Source organism: Petromyzon marinus, unplaced genomic scaffold (assembly GCF_048934315.1).
Source record: "Petromyzon marinus isolate PM22_M1 ecotype Great Lakes invasive population unplaced genomic scaffold, UKy_Petmar_22M1.pri1.0 PM_Scaffold_110, whole genome shotgun sequence".
In the NCBI taxonomy this organism is placed as follows: Eukaryota; Metazoa; Chordata; class Hyperoartia; order Petromyzontiformes; family Petromyzontidae; genus Petromyzon; species Petromyzon marinus.
The window spans coordinates 166,784-189,750 of NW_027423070.1; the positions used below are offsets into that span (position 1 = coordinate 166,784).

General features: G+C 52.6%; 1 protein-coding gene across 1 annotated transcript in view; it reads left to right on the forward strand.

Annotated features, from left to right (window-relative positions):
• The window catches only part of LOC116938316 (circadian locomoter output cycles protein kaput-like), a 144,109-nt gene that overhangs the window by 14,532 nt on the left and 106,610 nt on the right, over positions 1-22,967 (forward strand). The window contains exons 3-5 of the mRNA XM_076063396.1: positions 10,797-10,886; positions 16,747-16,815; positions 22,649-22,821. Of these exons, the coding sequence (XP_075919511.1) occupies positions 10,864-10,886; positions 16,747-16,815; positions 22,649-22,821 (265 nt within the window). The 5' untranslated portion in view covers positions 10,797-10,863. The remainder of the gene's footprint in view (positions 1-10,796; positions 10,887-16,746; positions 16,816-22,648; positions 22,822-22,967) is intronic.

The following is a 22,967-nucleotide window of genomic DNA, read 5'->3' on the forward strand; positions in this document are numbered from 1 at the left end:
CTGGATTGGTACTGCCTGGATCTCTCTGGCATTCAGGAGGTCTGGTGGACCGGTTCTGGCTCCTGCCACCATGAGGGGTGGACAGTCCTCTACTCGGGGCAGCAGACTGCCAAACAACAGGGTGTGGCTCTTCTTTTGAACAAAATAATGAAGGGGGCGTGGGAGCGTGGCGGTGAGGTGTGGGAAGCTGTAAGCCCCAGGCTACTTTGGGCTCACCTTCCCATCAATTGGAGGCGAGAAGTGGCGGTCGTGGTTACTTATGCCCCCACCGAAGACGAACATCCGTGGAGGGATGCAGGCCAAGCCGATGAGTCAGATGCCTTCTATGGCCTCCTGTCACAGGTGCTGGCTAAAGTGGCCCCTCGGGATGGTCATCTTGTTGGGTGACTTCAATGCCCGAGTTGGTCATAATGCTGGCACCTGGTCTGGAGTGATTGGAGGGCATGGGCCAGATCAGCTCAATAACAACGGTAGGAGGTCGATATATTTTTGTGCAGCCCATGGGCTTGTAATTACCAACATGCTGTTCCAGCATCGGCGCATCCACACAACATCATGGATGCATGCCGGGTCCACATCTGCTGGACTACATAGTGACGGACCAGCGGATGCGAGCCCATGTCCTTGACACCAGGACCTACCGTGGAGCTGATCTGCCCTCTGACCATCGACTAGTCATCTGTAAGATGCGCCTGCCATTCTTCCACTCCGGTGGTGGGTGTACACCCAGAACCCCATTCCAACATAAAGTGGCCTGGTCTCAATTATCTGATGAAAGTTGCAAGCGAGAATTTCATCATCGCCTGCGGCTGGGGTTGGCATTGTCCCCCACTCCTCCTGATGTCGAGGGTAAATGGGCGAGGTTTAAGACTGTGACTCATGCAGCTGTAATGGCTGCTTTTGGTACGTGGTCCAGACCTCCCCAGAGACCCTGGCTGACAGAGGTGTTCAGGATGGTTGAGAAAAAGCAACAGGCCCACTGTCATCGGCTACAGAATCCCACGTCAGAGAATGAGGAGGCTTACCGCAGCCTTCGCTTGGAGGTTCGGTGAGCCATAAGGCGTTGCAAGGATGGGTGGTGGCCGCGGGTTGCTGAGGAGATGGAGTCTACCTCAGTGGCCCGCGATTACAAATCTCTATTTAATTCCATAAAAAAGTAACCTGCAGCACCACACCTATTACTATCATTAGGGGGAAAAAGGGTGATCCAATCTCCGACCCCCAGGAATAGGTTTGCAGATTTGCTGAGCATTTCTGTGAGGGCCTGGAGAGGGGAAATCCCTCAGCCAGGAAAACATCGTGGCACAAAGTGGGGATGACCCTTCTGAGGCTGCGGTGCCTCAAAAATTGGAGGAAGTCACCCCCTGTGAGTAGCTGGCTGAAGTGCCATCTGTTGAGGAAGTACTGAAGGCGATCCGGAGTCTCAGACCAGGAAAGGCACCGGGCAGAGATGATCTCCCAAGCGAAATGCTGAGGGAGGGTGGCGTTTGTGCACAGACTGCCTTATGTGACATCATAACAACAGTCTGGACCACTGGACGGGTTCCGCAGGATTGAAAGGATGCCCTGGTGGTCCCTCTCTTTAAGAAGGAGGACCGCAGAGACTATAACAACTACAGGGGCATCTCACTCCTCAGTGTGCCGGGAAAGGTCCTGGCAAGGATTATTCAGCATCGCCTTGCCAGGCACGCTGAGGAGAGGTTTGCGGAGCCCCAATGCGGTTTCAGGAAAGGGCGATCCTGCACAGATGCCATATTTTCTTTCCGACTGCTACAGCAGAAGTGTAGGGAATTCCAGCAAGACCTACATCTCTGCTTTATTGACCTGGTCAAGGCCTATGATACCATCAGTAAGCCTGGGCTCTGGGTTGTTCTTCGTGCTTTTGGAGTCCCTGACCCTCTGCTCACGATCATTAAGGACCTTCATTGCAACTCAGATAACTGAGACCAGGCCACTATAGGTTGGAATGGGGTCCTGGGTGTACATCCACCACTGGAGCGGAAGAATGGCAGGCGCATCTTACAGATAACAAGTCGATAGTCAGAGGGCAGATCTGCTCCACGGTAGGTCCTGGTGTCAAGGACATGGGCTCGCATCCACTGGACTGTCACTGTGTAGTCCAGCAGATGTTCTTGCTTGGACCCGGCATGCATCCATGATGTTGTGTGGATGCGCCGATGCCGGAACAGCGTGTTGGTAATTACAAGCCCATGGGCTGCACAAAAATCTAGCAGCCTCCTGCCGTTGTTATTGAGCTGATCTGGCCCATGTCCTCCAATCACTCCAGACCAGGTGCCAGCATCATAACCAACTCGGGCATTGAAGTCACCCAACAAGATGACTCTATCCTGAGGGGCCACTTTTTAGCCAGCACCTGTGACAGGAGGTCATAGAAGGCATTTGACTCATCGGCTTTGTCTGCATCCCTCCACGGATGTTCGTCTTCGGTGGGGGCATAAGTTACCACGACCACCACTCCTCGCCTCCGGTTGATGGGAAGGCGAGCCCAATGTAGCCTGGGGCTTACAGCTTCCCACACCTCACCGCCACGCTCCCACGCCCCCTTCATTCTTTTGTTCAAAAGAGGAGCTACACCTTGTTGTTTGGCAGTCTGCTGCCCCGAGTAGAGGACTGTCTACCCCTCATGGTGGCAGGAGCCAGAACCGGTCCACCAGACCTCCTGAATGCCACAGTGATTCAGGCGGTGCCGGTCCAAATCCCGACAGAGGAGTGGCAGCATCTCCTCCGCAGTGAGCGTTTGAACATTCCACGTGGCCACACGAAGTGGCTTTTCGTTGTTTCTGGAGGAGCCCCGAGGGTAGAGATTCAATCTCCTGGCTCCGCAAATTGGGGTTTGGCCAGGAGACGTCATAGACGCCTGTCCCCCCTTGGCCTCTGGCACAAGCTTATTAGTTAAATGTTTTTATTCGTGGTTTCGTGGTAAAAATATTGAAGGTGGAGTGGTTACCAGCCCCTCGCACCCGTCCAGAGCCCCCGTTTAGCCACTGTGGTGGTCATAGACACCATGAGAGGAGGGGCCAATCGGATTTGGCCCTCCCCCCACAGCACTGTCCACGACAGAGTTTCCTGTCCGGCACCGCGAGGAGGTAGGGGGTTGTTTTGCCGGACACACAGAGACACACACACACAGACACAACAACTGCCATTCGCCACTAAGTGGTGGTGACGTCACCACGACGCTTGTGCCAGGCCATGTGCACCTTGAGGCCACGTGAAGTGTTGAATTCCCGTGGGCAGGAGGTCACGGGGCAGACCCAGGTGCCACGGGTCGACTGACTGAGATGACTGGCTGATGCACCACCTGTGCCCCCTACTCTCCCAACCTGCTGTGCTTTAGCCACCCGGCGCTCTGCTCGTTGTTGTGAGCATCGCTCCTCCGCCCTCCGTTGTTGTTGGAGGGCGACTACCTCCAACTGCCCAGTAGCGTCCTTTCACGAGCCTCCTCCACAGAGGCCGATCTTGACACCGCTGGTACCGGTCATCGACAAGTCCACTCAGCTCCACGTTCTCCTGTACCACATCACTCCATCTCTTCTCTAGCCCGTGCCGCGTCCGTTTAGCCCCCTCGATCCGGCCGAACAAAAGCTGTTTCGGCATGCGGTGGCTGGGCATGCGGGCTACATGACCCAGCCAACGCAGCCTTCCCTGCCAGAGGAGCTCACCGATGGGACCTTGCCCAGATCTTTCAAGGATTTGTGAGCTCCTTACACAATCCAGCCTGGTTAAACCCAGGATGGATCGTAGGCAGGCCAGCCTAAATGTTTCCAACCGGCGAAGATGTTCCATTAGGGGGGTCCACGTTTCGCAAGCGTAGAGAAGTGAGGGAATGACCGTGGCAGAGAAGACCTGAAGCTTAGTGCGGAGCGACAGACCAGTTAGCTTCCACACAGCGTTACGCAACCGATGAAAAGATATTTCCGCTCGACTGATTCGGAGTGAGACCTCTGCTGTTAAACTGGAGCCGGTCATAAGCACACTGCCCGGGTATGGGAAACTCTCCACTCTGTCCACAACTGCCCCATCACCGATTGGGAGTTGTGGGGGTGGAGTGTCCGATGGTACAAAATACCCAGGCAGGTGCTTAGTTTTGGTGGGGCTGATGGTAAGGCCCCACCTCTTAGTGGCACGCTCCAGTCTCAGCAGCAGCGTCTCCAACTCCTCCTCTGAATGAGCAGCTATTACCAAATCATCGGCATACATAATGTGGTTGAGCAATAGGGAGCCATCCCTTGAGCACACCCGGGCATCGACCAGCCTCCGATTATATCTGTAGCATATGGAGATTCCCCCGGTACAGCTATTCAAGGCTTCACGAACTACGTGGTCAAAATAGATGTTAAATAATGTGGGAGCCAGAGGACATCCCTGTCGCACCCCAAGGTGTACAGGGAATGGCTCTGACTCCCGGCCACGTAGTTTTACCCAGGCCCGCTCACCATCATGAAGGTCCTTAATGATCGTGAGCAGAGGGTCAGGTACTCCAAAAGCACGAAGAACAACCCAGAGCCCAGGCCTACTGATGGTATCATAGGCCTTGACCAGGTCAATAAAGCAGAGATGTAGGTCTTGCTGGAATTCCCTACACCTCTGCTGTAGCAGACGGACAGAAAATATGGCATCCGTGCAGGACCGCCCTTTCCTGAAACCGCATTGGGGCTCCGCAAGCCTCTCCTCAGCATGCCTGGCAAGGCGATGCTGAATAATCCTTGCCAGGACCTTTCCCGGCACACTGAGGAGTGAGATGCCCCTGTAGTTGTTACAGTCTGTGCGGTCCCCCTTCTTAAAGAGGGGGACCACCAGGGCATCCTTCCAATCTTGTGGAACCCGTCCAGTGGTCCAGACTGTTGTTATGATGTCATATAGGGCAGTCTGTGCACAAACGCCACCCTCCCTCAGCATTTCGCTTGGGAGATCATCTCTGCCCGCTGCCTTTGCTGGTCTCAGACTCCGGATCGCCTTCAGTACTTCCTCAACAGATGGCACCTCAGCCAGCCACTCACAGGGGGTGAATTCCTCCAATATTTGAGGCACCGCAGCCTCAGTAGGGTCATCCTCAGACACACACACAGACTTTCACACACACACAGACACACACTTTCACACACACACAGACACAGACTTTCACACACACACAGACACACACTTTCACACACACACTGATACAGGTACAGGCTGAGTCGACCTAGGGGAGGCCGCCTCCATGTTGGCCGACTTTTTTTATTTATTTTGACACAGACCCGTGACGTCACACCGTGCCGTAGACGTCATCGAGTCAGTTCCCGCCCCCACCATCCCCCCCACCCCCCGCGCGGGGATTTCTCCCTCGCCCGCGTCACGGGTTTTCTTCGGGTGACGTCACACCAGCACGCGTGGGGAGTGACGTCATGTCGCGGTAAAAAGTTTGTGGTGTTGGGTGATGACGTAATTCACACCCCCACTTCCCGCCCCCCACCCAGAGCGCGTGGCTGTAACTCGCAGGGGGGAGAGAGGGAGGGGGGGTGAGTAGTGACGTCACGGCGTGTCTCACTGCCCGAGTGCGGCCGCTGCCGTCACCTCGTTACGTAACGCGTGAAAGTGGGTCACGGGGGGGGGCGTGGCTACGGGGGGCGGGGCTAGAGGGGCGGGTTTCGGGGGCGGGGCCGGCTAAGCCGGGTGACAGTACGTGCTAAAGTGAGACCCACGTGGGTGAGTGTGTGGGTGAGTGTGTGGGTGGGTGAGTGTGTGGGTGAGTGTGTGTGTGGGTGGGTGTGTGGGTGGGTGAGTGTATGGGTAAGTGTGTGGGTGGGTGGGTGAGTGTGTGGGTGAGTGGGTGTGTGGGTGGGTGAGTGTGTGGGTGAGTGGGTGTGTGGGTGAGTGGGTGTGTGGGTGAGTGTGTGAGTGGGTGATTGTGTGTGTAGGTGAGTGTATAGGTGAGTGAGTGTGTGGGTGAGTGAGTGTGTGGGTGGGTGGGTGTGTGGGTGGGTGGGTGTGTGGGTGGGTGGGTGTGTGGGTGGGTGGGTGTGTGGGTGAGTGGGTGGGTGGGTGTGTGGGTGGGTGGGTGTGTGGGTGAGTGGGTGGGTGGGTGTGTGGGTGGGTGGGTGTGTGGGTGGGTGTGTGGGTGGGTGGGTTTGTGGGTGTGTGGGTGTGTGGGTGAGTGGGTGTGTGGGTGGGTGGGTGTGTGGGTGGGTGAGTGTGTGGGTGGGTGAGTGTGTGGGTGGGTGAGTGTGTGGGTGAGTGTGTGGGTGAGTGTGTGGGTGAGTGTGTGGGTGAGTGTGTAGGTGAGTGTGTAGGTGAGTGTATAGGTGAGTGAGTGTGTGGGTGGGTGAGTGTGTGGGTGAGTGAGTGTGTGGGTGGGTGGGTGTGTGGGTGGGTGAGTGTGTGGGTGAGTGTGTGGGTGGGTGTGTGGGTGGGTGAGTGTGTGGGTGAGTGTGTGGGTGAGTGTGTAGGTGAGTGTATAGGTGAGTGAGTGTGTGGGTGAGTGAGTGTGTGGGTGAGTGTGTGGGTGAGTGGGTGTGTGGGTGGGTGGGTGTGTGGGTGAGTGTGTGGGTGAGTGTGTAGGTGAGTGTATAGGTGAGTGAGTGTGTGGGTGAGTGAGTGAGTGTGTGGGTGAGTGTGTGGGTGGATGAGTGTGTGGGTGAGTGTGTGGGTGAGTGGGTGTGTGGGTGGGTGAGTGTGTGGGTGAGTGTGTGGGTGAGTGTGTAGGTGAGTGTGTGGGTGAGTGGGTGTGTGGGTGGGTGGGTTTGTGGGTGGGTGAGTGGGTGTGTGGGTGAGTGTGTGGGTGAGTGTGTGGGTGGGTGTGTGGGTGAGTGTGTGGGTGGGTGAGTGTGTGGGTGGGTGTGTGGGTGGGTGTGTGGGTGAGTGTGTGGGTGAGTGTGTAGGTGAGTGTATAGGTGAGTGAGTGTGTGGGTGAGTGTTTGGGTGAGTGTGTCGGTGAGTGTGTGGGTGAGTGTGTGGGTGTATAGGTGAGTGAGTGTGTGGGTGATTGTGTGGGTGAGTGTGTGGGTGAGTGGGTGTGTGGGTGAGTGTGTGGTTGAGTGTGTGGGTGAGTGTGTGAGTGAGTGTGTGGGTGAGTGTGTGGGTGAGTGGGTGAGTGTGTGGGTGAGTGTGTGGGTGAGTGTGTGGGTGAGTGGGTGAGTGAGTGAGTGTATAGTGAGTGAGTGGGTAGGTGAGTGTGTGGGTGAGTGCGTAGGTGAGTGTGTGGGTGAGTGCGTGAGTGTATAGGTGAGTGAGTGTGTAGGTGAGTTTGTGGGTGAGTGGGTAGGTGAGTGTGTGGGTGAGTGTATAGGTGAGTGAGTGTGTGGGTGAGTGTGTAGGTGAGTGGGTGAGTGTGTAGGTGAGTGGGTGAGTGTGTAGGTGAGTGGGTGGGTGAGTGTGTAGGTGAGTGAGTGAGTGGGTGGGTGATTGTGTGGGTGAGTGTGTGGGTGAGTGTGTGGGTGAGTGGGTGAGTGTATAGGTGAGTGAGTGTGTAGGTGAGTGGGTGGGTGAGTGCGTAGGTGAGTGGGTGAGTGTGTAGGTGAGTGGGTGTGTGGGTGTGTACGTGAGTGTGTGGGTGAGTGTGTGGGTGAGTGTGTAGGTGAGTGTGTAGGTGAGTGCGTGAGTGTATAGGTGAGTGAGTGTGTGGGTGAGTGGGTGGGTGAGTGTGTAGGTGAGTGGTTGATTGTATAGGTGAGTGTGTGGGTAAGTGGGTGGGTGAGTGTGTGGGTGAGTGTGTGGGTGAGTGGGTGGGTGAGTGGATGTTAAACGTGGCCCCCCCTAATGGAACATCTCGCCGGTTAGAAACATTTATGCTAGCCCGCCTACGATCCATCCTGGGTTTAACCAGGCTGGATTGTGTGAGGAGCTCACAAATCCTTGAAAGATCTGGGCAAGGTCCCATCGGTGAGCTCCTCCGGCAGGCAAGGCTGCGTTGGCTGGGTCATGTAGCCGGCATGCCCAGCCACCGCATGCCGAAACAGCTTTTGTTCGGCCGGATTGAGGGGGCTAAACGGGCGCGGCACGGGCTAGAGAAGAGATGGAGTGACGTGGTACAGGAGGACGTGGAGCTGAGTGGACTTGTCGATGACCGGTACCAGCGGTGTCAAGATCGGCCTCTGTGGAGGAGGCTCGTGAAGGATGCTACTGGGCAGTTGGAGGTAGTCGCCCTCCAACAATAACGGAGGGCGGAGGAGCGACGCTCACAACAACGAGCGGAGCGCCGGGTGGCTAAAGCACAGCAGGTTGGCACAGTAGGGGGCACAGGTGGTGCACCAGCCAGTCATCTCAGTCAGTCGACCCGTGGCACCTGGGTCTGCCCTGTGACCTGCCAGCGAGCGTTCGACACTTCACGTGGCCTCAAGGTGCACATGGCCTGGCACAAGCGTCGTGGTGACGTCACCGCCACTTAGTGGCGAATGGCGGTTGTTGTTGTTGAGTGGGTGAGTGTATAGGTGAGTGAGTGGGTGGGGGAGTGGGTGAGTGAGTGAGTATGTGAGTGAGTAGGTGAGTGAGTAGGTGAGTGTGTAGGTGAGTGTGTGGGTGAGTAGGTGAGTGAGTAGGTCAGTGAGCAGGTGAGTGAGTGAGTAGGTGAGTGAGTGGGTGAGTGAGTGGGTGAGTGAGTGGGTGAGTGAATGAGTGTGTGATTGAGTGGGTGAGTGAGTGAGTGAGTAGGTGAGTGAGTGAGTGAGTAGGTGAGTGAGTAGATGAGTGAGTAGGTGAGTGAGTGAGTAGGTGAGTGTGTGAGTGAGTAGGTGAGTGAGTGAGTAGGTGAGTGAGTAGGTGAGTAGGTGAGTGAGTAGGTGAGTGAGTGAGTAGGTGAGTGAGTGGGTGGGTGAGTGGGTGAGTGAGTGGGTGAGTGAGTGGGTGAGTGTATAGGTTAGTGGGTAGGTGAGTGAGTAGGTGAGTGAGTGAGTAGGTGAGTGAGTGAGTAGGTGAGTGGGTGGGTGGGTGTGTGGGTGAGTGAGTGGGTGAGTGAGTAGGTGAGTGAGTGAGTGGGTGAGTGTATAGGTTAGTGGGTAGGTGAGTGAGTAGGTGAGTGAGTGAGTAGGTGAGTGGGTGAGTGAGTAGGTGAGTGAGTAGGTGAGTGAGTAGTGGTGAGTAGTGGTGAGTGTTGTTCGCCTGATGAATGTCTTGATCCGGTCCTGGGCCTCCACTCGGTCGAGCCCAGCGGCCAGCAACATTCAGCACAGCCCAGCGGCTGCGCAGGGCTGTTGTCTTGCCTGTCTGGACCACGTGATCATAGTGGATAGAAATCCGCGGTAGCTCTCTCTCCGTGGGTTTCCTTGGCAACGCGTCATTAGAAATCCGCGGAAGCTCCACTCGGGTTTTCCTTGGCGACGCATCATTAGAAATCCGCGGCAGCTCTCCGTGGCGACGCATCATTAGAAATCCGCGGAAGCTCTCTCTTTCCGGGCATCCTTGACAACGCGTAATTAGAAATCCGCGCAAGCTCTCTCTGGGTTTCCTTGGCAACGCATCATTAGAAATCCGCGGAAGCTCTCTCTCCCCTGGGTTTCCTTGACAACGCGTCATTAGAAATCCGAGGAAGCTCTCCCCGGAGTTTCCTTGGCAACGCATCATTCGAAATCCGCGGCAGTTCTCCTTGGCAACGCGTCATTAGAAATCCGCGGAAGCTCTCTCCCTGGGTTTCCTTGGCAACGCGCCATTAGAAATCCGCGGAAGCTTTCCTCAGGTTTCCATGGCAACGCATCAGAAATCCGCGGAAGCTCTCTCTCCCCGGGTTTCCTTGACAACGGTGGGTGAGTGAGTGAGTGGATGATTGAGTGAGTTGAGTGGGTGAGTGGGTGAGTGAGTGAGTGGGTGAGTGGGTGAGTGGGTGGGTGAGTGAGTGAGTGGATGGGTGAGTGGGTGAGTGAGTGAGTGGATGGGTGAGTGATTGAGTGGGTGAGTGGGTGAGTGAGTGGGTGGGTGGGTGAGTGAGTGAGTGGGTGAGTGAGTGAGTGGGTGAGTGGATGGGTGAGTGGGTGAGTGGGTGAGTGGATGGGTGAGTGATTGAGTGGGTGGGTGAGTGAGTGGTTGAGTGTCTGAGTGTGTCAGTGAGTGAGTGAGTGGGTGAGTGAGTGTCTGAGTGTGTCAGTGAGTGAGTGAGTGTCTGAGTGTGTCAGTGAGTGTCTGAGTGTGTCAGTGAGTGTCTGAGTGTGTCAGTGAGTGGGTGAGTGAGTGGGTGAGTGAGTGGATGAGTGGGTGAGTGAGTGGGTGAGTGGGTGTCTGAGTGTGTCAGTGAGTGAGTGAGTGTCTGAGTGTGTCAGTGAGTGAGTGTGTCAGTGAGTGAGTGTCTGAGTGTCTGAGTGTGTCAGTGAGTGAGTGGGTGAGTGAGTGGGTGGTTGAGTGGGTGTCTGAGTGTGTCAGTGAGTGAGTGAGTGGGTGAGTGAGTGGGTGGGTGAGTGAGTGTCTGAGTGTCTGCGTGTGTCAGTGGGTGAGTGGGTGGGTGAGTGAGTGTCTGAGTGTCTGAGTGTGTCAGTGAGTGAGTGGGTGGGTGAGTGAGTGTCTGAGTGTCTGAGTGTGTCAGTGAGTGAGTGTGTCAGTGAGTGAGTGTCTGAGTGTCTGAGTGTGTCAGTGAGTGAGTGGGTGTGTGAGTGAGTGAGTGTCTGAGTGTCTGAGTGTGTCAGTGAGTGAGTGTGTCAGTGAGTGAGTGTCTGAGTGTCTGAGTGTGTCAGTCAGTGTCTGAGTGAGTTCAGTGGCTGAGACACAGGAGAGAACCACCACCACCATCACCTCCTCTCCCCCACGTGGATGAAACTCCATCAGTGACTCTAACCTTGCTGATGGTGTTAACGTTTTGTGGCGCGTGTTGTGTACAGCGCTCACGACAATGGCTCTGCCCCTCCACCTGTGGCAGCAAGGCGAGTGAGTGGATCAACAGGTGACATGTTCTCTGACTCACCGCGCAGGTGAGTGGCCGCTCACCACCACCACCACCACCACTCCTCACCCCTCAGAGAGAGAGAGAGAGCGGGTGAAGGACTCTTATTGTGACACTCGTGGTGAGGGTGAGGGACTCTTATTGTGACACCAGTGGTGAGGGTGAGGGACTCTTATTGTGACACTCGTGGTGAGGGTGAGGGACTCTTATTGTGACACTCGTGGTGAGGGTGAGGTGACTCTTATTGTGACACTCGTGGTGAGGGTGAGGTGACTCTTATTGTGACACTCGTGGTGAGGGTGAGGTGACTCTTATTGTGACACTCGTGGTGAGGGTGAGGTGACTCTTATTGTGACACCAGTGGTGAGGGTGAGGGACTCTTATTGTGACACTCGTGGTGAGGGTGAGGTGACTCTTATTGTGACACTCGTGGTGAGGGTGAGGGACTCTTATTGTGACACTCGTGGTGAGGGTGAGGTGACTCTTATTGTGACACCAGTGGTGAGGGTGAGGGACTCTTATTGTGACACTCGTGGTGAGGGTGAGGTGACTCTTATTGTGACACTCGTGGTGAGGGTGAGGGACTCTTATTGTGACACTCGTGGTGAGGGTGAGGTGACTCTTATTGTGACACCAGTGGTGAGGGTGAGGGACTCTTATTGTGACACCAGTGGTGAGGGTGAGGTGACTCTTATTGTGTCACTCGTGGTGAGGGTGAAGGACTCTTATTGTGACACCAGTGGTGAGGGTGAGGGACTCTTATTGTGATAGGGTGGTGAGGGTGAGGTGACTCTTATTGTGACACCAGTGGTGAGGGTGAGGTGACTCTTATTGTGACACCAGTGGTGAGGGTGAGGTGACTCTTATTGTGACACCAGTGGTGAGGGTGAGGGACTCTTATTGTGTCACCAGTGGTGAGGGTGAGGTGACTCTTATTGTGATAGGGTGGTGAGGGTGAGGGACTCTTATTGTGACACCCGTGGTGAGGGTGAGGGACTCTTATTGTGTCACCAGTGGTGAGGGTGAGGTGACTCTTATTGTGATAGGGTGGTGAGGGTGAGGGACTCTTATTGTGACACCAGTGGTGAGGGTGAGGGACTCTTATTGTGACACCAGTGGTGAGGGTGAGGTGACTCTTATTGTGACACTCGTGGTGAGGGTGAGGGACTCTTATTGTGACACTCGTGGTGAGGGTGAGGTGACTCTTATTGTGTCACTCGTGGTGAGGGTGAGGTGACTCTTATTGTGACACCAGTGGTGAGGGTGAGGTGACTCTTATTGTGACACCAGTGGTGAGGGTGAGGGACTCTTATTGTGTCACCAGTGGTGAGGGTGAGGGACTCTTATTGTGACACCAGTGGTGAGGGTGAGGTGACTCTTATTGTGACACCAGTGGTGAGGGTGAGGGACTCTTATTGTGTCACCAGTGGTGAGGGTGAGGGACTCTTATTGTGACACCAGTGGTGAGGGTGAGGGACTCTTATTGTGTCACCAGTGGTGAGGGTGAGGTGACTCTTATTGTGTCACCAGTGGTGAGGGTGAGGTGACTCTTATTGTGACACCAGTGGTGAGGGTGAGGGACTCTTATTGTGACACTCGTGGTGAGGGTGAGGTGACTCTTATTGTGACACCAGTGGTGAGGGTGAGGTGACTCTTATTGTGTCACCAGTGGTGAGGGTGAGGTGACTCTTATTGTGACACCAGTGGTGAGGGTGAGGTGACTCTTATTGTGACACCAGTGGTGAGGGTGAGGGACTCTTATTGTGACACCAGTGGTGAGGGTGAGGGACTCTTATTGTGACACTCGTGGTGAGGGTGAGGTGACTCTTATTGTGACACTCGTGGTGAGGGTGAGGGACTCTTATTGTGACACCAGTTGTGAGGGTGAGGGACTCTTATTGTGATACTCGTGGTGAGGGTGAGGGACTCTTATTGTGACACCAGTGGTGAGGGTGAGGGACTCTTATTGTGACACCAGTGGTGAGGGTGAGGTGACTCTTATTGTGACACCAGTGGTGAGGGTGAGGGACTCTTATTGTGACACTCGTGGTGAGGGTGAGGGACTCTTATTGTGTCACCAGTGGTGAGGGTGAGGGACTCTTATTGTGACACTCGTGGTGAGGGTGAGGTGACTCTTATTGTGACACCAGTGGTGAGGGTGAGGGACTCTTATTGTGTCACTCGTGGTGAGGGTGAGGTGACTCTTATTGTGACACTCGTGGTGAGGGTGAGGGACTCTTATTGTGTCACTCGTGGTGAGGGTGAGGTGACTCTTATTGTGACACTCGTGGTGAGGGTGAGGTGACTCTTATTGTGACACTCGTGGTGAGGGTGAGGGACTCTTATTGTGACACCAGTGGTGAGGGTGAGGTGACTCTTATTGTGACACCAGTTGTGAGGGTGAGGGACTCTTATTGTGACACTCGTGGTGAGGGTGAGGTGACTCTTATTGTGACACCAGTGGTGAGGGTGAGGTGACTCTTATTGTGACACTCGTGGTGAGGGTGAGGGACTCTTATTGTGACACTCGTGGTGAGGGTGAGGTGACTCTTATTGTGACACTCGTGGTGAGGGTGAGGGACTCTTATTGTGACACTCGTGGTGAGGGTGAGGGACTCTTATTGTGACACCAGTGGTGAGGGTGAGGTGACTCTTATTGTGACACCAGTGGTGAGGGTGAGGGACTCTTATTGTGACACTCGTGGTGAGGGTGAGGGACTCTTATTGTGACACCAGTGGTGAGGGTGAGGTGACTCTTATTGTGACACTCGTGGTGAGGGTGAGGTGACTCTTATTGTGACACTCGTGGTGAGGGTGAGGGACTCTTATTGTGACACTCGTGGTGAGGGTGAGGTGACTCTTATTGTGACACTCGTGGTGAGGGTGAGGGACTCTTATTGTGACACCAGTGGTGAGGGTGAGGTGACTCTTATTGTGACACTCGTGGTGAGGGTGAGGGACTCTTATTGTGACACTCGTGGTGAGGGTGAGGTGACTCTTATTGTGACACTCGTGGTGAGGGTGAGGGACTCTTATTGTGACACCAGTGGTGAGGGTGAGGTGACTCTTATTGTGACACCAGTGGTGAGGGTGAGGTGACTCTTATTGTGACACTCGTGGTGAGGGTGAGGTGACTCTTATTGTGACACTCGTGGTGAGGATGAGGTGACTCTTATTGTGACACTCGTGGTGAGGATGAGGTGACTCTTATTGTGACACCAGTGGTGAGGGTGAGGTGACTCTTATTGTGACACCAGTGGTGAGGGTGAGGTGACTCTTATTGTGACACCAGTGGTGAGGGTGAGGTGACTCTTATTGTGACACCAGTGGTGAGGGTGAGGGACTCTTATTGTGACACTCGTGGTGAGGGTGAGGTGACTCTTATTGTGACACTCGTGGTGAGGGTGAGGTGACTCTTATTGTGATAGGGTGGTGAGGGTGAGGGACTCTTATTGTGACACCAGTGGTGAGGGTGAGGTGACTCTTATTGTGACACTCGTGGTGAGGGTGAGGTGACTCTTATTGTGACACTCGTGGTGAGGGTGAGGTGACTCTTATTGTGATAGGGTGGTGAGGGTGAGGGACTCTTATTGTGACACCAGTGGTGAGGGTGAGGTGACTCTTATTGTGACACTCGTGGTGAGGGTGAGGTGACTCTTATTGTGACACCAGTGGTGAGGGTGAGGGACTCTTATTGTGACACCAGTGGTGAGGGTGAGGTGACTCTTATTGTGACACCAGTGGTGAGGGTGAGGTGACTCTTATTGTGACACCAGTGGTGAGGGTGAGGTGACTCTTATTGTGACACTCGTGGTGAGGGTGAGGTGACTCTTATTGTGACACTCGTGGTGAGGGTGAGGTGACTCTTATTGTGTCACTCGTGGTGAGGGTGAGGGACTCTTATTGTGACACTCGTGGTGAGGGTGAGGGACTCTTATTGTGACACTCGTGGTGAGGGTGAGGTGACTCTTATTGTGACACCAGTGGTGAGGGTGAGGGACTCTTATTGTGTCACTCGTGGTGAGGGTGAGGGACTCTTATTGTGACACTCGTGGTGAGGGTGAGGTGACTCTTATTGTGACACCAGTGGTGAGGGTGAGGTGACTCTTATTGTGACACCAGTGGTGAGGGTGAGGGACTCTTATTGTGACACCAGTGGTGAGGGTGAGGTGACTCTTATTGTGACACCCGTGGTGAGGGTGAGGTGACTCTTATTGTGACACTCGTGGTGAGGGTGAGGGACTCTTATTGTGACACTCGTGGTGAGGGTGAGGGACTCTTATTGTGACACTCGTGGTGAGGGTGAGGGACTCTTATTGTGACACCAGTGGTGAGGGTGAGGGACTCTTATTGTGACACTCGTGGTGAGGGTGAGGTGACTCTTATTGTGGCACTCGTGGTGAGGGTGAGGTGACTCTTATTGTGACACTCGTGGTGAGGGTGAGGTGACTCTTATTGTGACACTCGTGGTGAGGGTGAGGTGACTCTTATTGTGACACCAGTGGTGAGGGTGAGGGACTCTTATTGTGACACTCGTGGTGAGGGTGAGGTGACTCTTATTGTGACACTCGTGGTGAGGGTGAGGTGACTCTTATTGTGACACTCGTGGTGAGGGTGAGGTGACTCTTATTGTGACACTCGTGGTGAGGGTGAGGTGACTCTTATTGTGACACTCGTGGTGAGGGTGAGGGACTCTTATTGTGACACTCGTGGTGAGGGTGAGGTGACTCTTATTGTGACACTCGTGGTGAGGGTGAGGGACTCTTATTGTGACACCAGTGGTGAGGGTGAGGTGACTCTTATTGTGACACCAGTGGTGAGGGTGAGGGACTCTTATTGTGACACCAGTGGTGAGGGTGAGGTGACTCTTATTGTGACACCAGTGGTGAGGGTGAGGTGACTCTTATTGTGACACTCGTGGTGAGGGTGAGGGACTCTTATTGTGACACCAGTGGTGAGGGTGAGGGACTCTTATTGTGACACTCGTGGTGAGGGTGAGGGACTCTTATTGTGACACCAGTGGTGAGGGTGAGGGACTCTTATTGTGACACCCGTGGTGAGGGTGAGGTGACTCTTATTGTGTCACTCGTGGTGAGGGTGAGGGACTCTTATTGTGACACCAGTGGTGAGGGTGAGGTGACTCTTATTGTGTCACCAGTGGTGAGGGTGAGGTGACTCTTATTGTGACACTCGTGGTGAGGGTGAGGTGACTCTTATTGTGACACTCGTGGTGAGGGTGAGGTGACTCTTATTGTGACACTCGTGGTGAGGATGAGGGACTCTTATTGTGACACTCGTGGTGAGGGTGAGGGACTCTTATTGTGACACTCGTGGTGAGGGTGAGGTGACTCTTATTGTGACACCAGTGGTGAGGGTGAGGGACTCTTATTGTGACACTCGTGGTGAGGGTGAGGTGACTCTTATTGTGACACTCGTGGTGAGGGTGAGGTGACTCTTATTGTGACACTCGTGGTGAGGGTGAGGTGACTCTTATTGTGACACTCGTGGTGAGGGTGAGGTGACTCTTATTGTGACACTCGTGGTGAGGGTGAGGTGACTCTTATTGTGACACTCGTGGTGAGGGTGAGGTGATGGAGTCATCTCTCTCCCATGACCTCCTCATGCACCTAGCCTGGCACAGTGCAAGCCAGAGGTGAGCCATTGACTGCACTTGCCCCTCTGTTGAGTGACACCCCCCACGCCCCTCCCCCTCCACCCCCCCGCCCCCCTCCCCTCCATCCCCTCCCCCCACCCCCCTCCCCTCCACCCCCTCCACCCCCTCCCCTCCACCCCCTCCCCCCCCTCCCCTCCACCCCCTCCCCCCGCCCCTCCACCCCCTCCCCTCCCCCCTCCACCCCCTCCCCCCTGCCCCCCGCCCCTCCCCCCAGGGACGAGGGGGCCGTGCTGGTGGTGGGGGAGGGGCTACTGGACGACGATGACAAAGACAGAGCCAAGAGGTACACCCAGAATACACATAGTACACATAGTATACATAGTGTACACACATAGTACACCTAGTACACATATAGTACACACAGAATACACATAGTACACATAGTACACCTAGTATACATAGTGTACACATAGTGTACATAGTATAGTACACACAGCGTAGTACACACAGAGTAGTACACACAGTAGTATAGTACACCTAGTGTACATAGTATAGTACACACAGAGTAGTACACACAGAGTAGTACACACAGAGTAGTATAGTACACATAGTGTACATAGTATAGTACACACAGAGTAGTACACACAGAGTAGTACACACAGAGTAGTATAGTACACATAGTGTACATAGTATAGTACACACAGCAGAGTACACACAGAGTAGTACACACAGAGTAGTACACACAGAGTAGTACACACAGAATAGTACACACAGAGTAGTACACCTAGTGTACATAGTATAGTATAGTACACACAGAATAGTACACACAGAGTAGTATATATAGTATACATATAGTACACACAGAGTAGTACACACAGAGTAGTACACATAGTATACATATAGTACACACAGAGTAGTACACACAGAGTAGTACACCCATAGTACACCTAGTATACATATAGTACACACAGAGTAGTACACAGTACACACATAGTGTACACATAGTGTAGTACACACAGAATAGTACACACAGAGTAGTACACACAGAGTAGTACACATAGTATACATAGTGTACACATAGTACACCTAGTATACATAGTGTACACATAGTATAGTACACATAGTACACACAGAGTAGTACACACATAGTACACATAGTATAGTACACACAGAGTAGTATAGTACACATAGTACACACATAGTGTACACATAGTACACACAGAGTAGTACACATAGTATACACATAGTATACATAGTGTACACAGAGTAGTACACATAGTACACACAGAGTAGTACACCTAGTACACACAGAGTAGTACAAATAGTACACCTAGTATACATATATAGTACACCTAGCATACTATACACATAGTACACATAGTACACACAGAGTAGTACACACAGAGTAGTATACACATAGTACACATAGTGTACACATAGTATAGACATAGTGTACACATATAGTACACACAGAGTAGTACACACATAGTAAAGTACACATAGTACACCTAGTACACACAGCGTATAGTACACATAGTACACACATAGTGTACACATATAGTACACCCAGAATAGTACACACAGAGTAGTATAGTACACATAGTACACACATAGTGTACACATAGTACACACAGAGTAGTACACATAGTATACATATAGTATAGTACACACAGTATAGTACACACATAGTACACATAGTACACACATAGTATACACATAGTGTACACATAGTGTACACATATAGTACACCTAGTATAGTACACACAGCATAGTACACACAGCACAGTACACCTAGCATAGTACACACGGCACAGTACACACGGCATAGTACACACAGCATAGTACACACAGCATAGTACACAGCATAGTACACACAGCATAGTACACACAGCATAGTACACACAGCATAGTACACACAGCATAGTACACACAGCATAGTACACACAGTATATTACACACTGCCCAGTACACCTAGCATAGTACACCTAGCATAGTACACACAGCATAGTAGACACAGCATAGTACACACGGCATAGTACACACAGCATGGTACACCCAGCATAGTACACACAGCATAGTACACACAGTATAGTACACACGGCATAGTACACACAGTATAGTACACCTAGCATAGTACACACGGCATAGTACACACAGCATAGTACACCCAGCATAGTACACACAACATAGTACACACAGTATAGTACACCTAGCATAGTACACACAGCACAGTACACACAGCACAGTACACACAGCATAGTACACCTAGCATAGTACACACGGCATAGTGCACACGGCATAGTACACCTAGTATACACACGGCATAGTACACACGGCATAGTACACACGGCATAGTACACACAGCACAGTACACACGGCATAGTACACACAGCATAGTACACACAGTATAGTACACCTAGCATAGTACACCTAGCATAGTACACACAGCATAGTACACACAGCACAGTACACACATCATAGTACACCCAGCATAGTACACACGGCATAGTACACACAGCATAGTACACACGGCATAGTACACACGGCATAGTACACACAGCATAGTACACCTAGCATAGTACACACGGCATAGTACACACGGCATAGTACACACATCATAGTACACCTAGCATAGTACACACGGCATAGTACACACAGCATAGTACACACGGCATAGTACACACGGCATAGTACACACAGCATAGTACACACAGCATAGTACACAGCATAGTACACACAGTATAGTACACCTAGCATAGTACACACAGCACAGTACATACAGCACAGTACACACAGCATAGTACACCTAGCATAGTACACACCGCACAGTACACACGGCATAGTACACCCAGCATAGTACACACAGCATAGTACACCCAGCATAGTACACACAGCACAGTACACCCAGCATAGTACACACAGCATAGTACACACAGCATAGTACACCTAGCATAGTACACACAGCATAGTACACACAGTATAGTACACCCAGCATAGTACACACAGTATAGTACACCCAGCATAGTACACACGGCATAGTACACACGGCATAGTACACCTAGCATAGTACACACAGCATAGTACACACGGCATAGTACACACAGCATAGTACACCCAGCATAGTACACACAGCATAGTACACACATCATAGTACACACAGCATAGTACACACAGCATAGTACACCTAGCATAGTACACCTAGCATAGTACACACAGCATAGTACACACGGCATAGTACACACAGTATAGTACACCCAGCATAGTACACACGGCATAGTACACACGGCATAGTACACCTAGCATAGTACACACAGCATAGTACACACAGCATAGTACACCTAGCATAGTACACACATCATAGTAGACACAGCATAGTGCACACGGCATAGTACACCTAGTATACACACGGCATAGTACACACGGCATAGTACACCTAGCATACTACACACAGCATAGTACACACAGCATAGTACACCCAGCATAGTACACACAGCATAGTACACACAGCATAGTACACACAGAATAGTACACACAGCATAGTACACACAGTATAGTACACCTAGCATAGTGCACACAGCACAGTACACACAGCATAGTACACCTAGCATAGTACACACATCATAGTAGACACAGCATAGTGCACATGGCATAGTACACCTAGTATACACACGGCATAGTACACACGGCATAGTACACACAGCATAGTACACACAGCATAGTGCACACGGCATAGTACACTTAGTATACACACGGCATAGTACACACATCATAGTAGACACAGCATAGTGTACACGGCATAGTACACCTAGTATACACACGGCATAGTACACACAGCATAGTACACACGGCATAGTACACACGGCATAGTACACACAGCATAGTACACACGGCATAGTACACACGGCATAGTACACACGGCATAGTACACACAGCATAGTACACCTAGCATAGAACACACAGCACAGTACACACGGCATAGTACACACAGCATAGTACACCTAGCATAGTACACACAGCATAGTACACACGGCATAGTACACACGGCATAGTACACCCAGCATAGTACACACAGCATAGTACACCTATCATAGTACACACGGCATAGTACACACAGCATAGTACACCTATCATAGTGCACACGGCATAGTACACACGGAATAGTACACACGGCATAGTACACACGGCACAGTACACACGGAATAGTACACACGGCATAGTACATACGGCATAGTACACACGGCATAGTACACCCAGCATAGTACACACAGCATAGTACACCTAGCATAGTACACATGGCATAGTACACACGGCATAGTACACACTGCATAGTACACCTAGCATAGTACACACGGCATAGTCCACACAGCATAGTACACACAGTATAGTACACACAGCAGAGTACACACATAACAGTACACCTAGCATAGTACACACGGCATAGTACACACAGCATAGTACACACAGCACAGTACACCTAGCATAGTACACACGGCATAGTACACACAGCATAGTACACACAGCATAGTACACACATCATAGTACACACAGCATGGTACACCTAGCATAGTACACACGGCATAGTACACACAGCAGAGTACACACGGCATAGTACACACGGCATAGTACAGACGGCACAGTACACACGGCATAGTACACACGGCATAGTACACACGGCATAGTACACACGGCACAGTACACACGGCACAGTACACACGGCATAGTACACACAACATAGTACACACGGCATAGTACACACAGCATAGCACACACATCATAGTACACACAGCATAGTACACATGGCATAGTACACCTAGCATACTACACACATCATAGTACACACAGCATACTACACACATCATAGTACACACAGCATAGTACACACAGCATAGTACACACATCATAGTACACACAGCATAGTACACACAGCATAGTACACACAGCATAGTACACCTAGCATAGTACACACGGCATAATACACACAGCAGAGTACACACGGCATAGTACACACGGCATAGTACACACGGCATAGTACACACGGCACAGTACACACGGCATAGTACACACGGCATAGTACACACGGCACAGTACACACGGCATAGTACACACAACATAGTACACACGGCATAGTACACACAGCATAGCACACACATCATAGTACACACAGCATAGTACACATGGCATAGTACACCTAGCATACTACACACATCATAGTACACACAGCATACTACACACATCATAGTACACACAGCATAGTACACACGGCATTGTACACACGGCATAGTACACACTCCGTGACCTTGACCCCCCGTGACCTTGACCCCCCGTGACCTTGACCCCCTCACAACATTGACCCCCCCATATAACCCTGACCTCCCCCTTGTGACATTGACCCCCTTGTGCCCTTGGCCTGCCCCTCACGACCTTGACAACCTCGTGACCTTGACAATCTCGTGACCTTGACCCCCTGGGCGACCTTGACTACCTCGTGACCTTGACAACCTCGTGACCTTGACAATCTCGTGACCTTGACCCCCTCGCGACCTTGACAACCTCGTGACCTTGACACCCTCGTGACCTTGACAATCTCGTGACCTTGACCCCCTCGCGACCTTGACACACTCGCGACCTTGACCACCTCGCGACCTTGACCACCTTGTGACCTTGACCCCATTCGTGACCTTGACGCACTCGCCATCTTGACCACCTCGTGACCTTGACTCCCTCGCGACCTTAACCCCCCTTGCGACCTTGACACTCTCGCCACCTCGACAACCCCCGCGACCTTGACCACCCTCGTCACCATGACTCAATCACGACCTTGACCACCCTCGTGACCTTGACACCCCCTTCGTGACCTTGACCACCCTCGTGACCTTGACCCCCCTCGCGACCTTGACACCCCCTGCCACCTTGACAACCCCCGCGACCTTGACACCCTCTGCGACCTCGACCCCCTCTCGTGACCATGACCCAATCGCGACCTTGACCACCCCTCGTGACCTTGACACCCCTCTTCGTGACTATGACCCAATCGCGACCTTGACACCCCCTGCGACCTCGACACCCCTCTCCGTGACCATGACCCAATCGTGACCTTGACCACCCCTCGTGACCTTGACCCCCCCACGTCGTGACCTTGACCCCCATTCGTGACCTTGACCCCCCGCCCCTTCCAGGGCGTCGCGTAACAAGTCTGAGAAGAAGCGTCGCGACCAGTTCAACCAGCTGATCAAAGAGCTGAGCTCCATGCTGCCCAGCGCTGGTGGACTGTTGCACGCTACCCAGCAGCGAAAGATGGACAAGTCCACCGTGCTGCAGTCCACCATTGACTTCCTGCACAAGCACAAGGGTGGACTCACCACACCTAGCTCGTCGCTCGCTCGCTCGCTCAGTCACTCGCTCGCTCGCTCACTCAGTCAGTCAGTCACTCACTCAGTCAGTCACTCACTCACTCAGTCACTCACTCACTCAGTCACTCACTCAGTCACTCAGTCA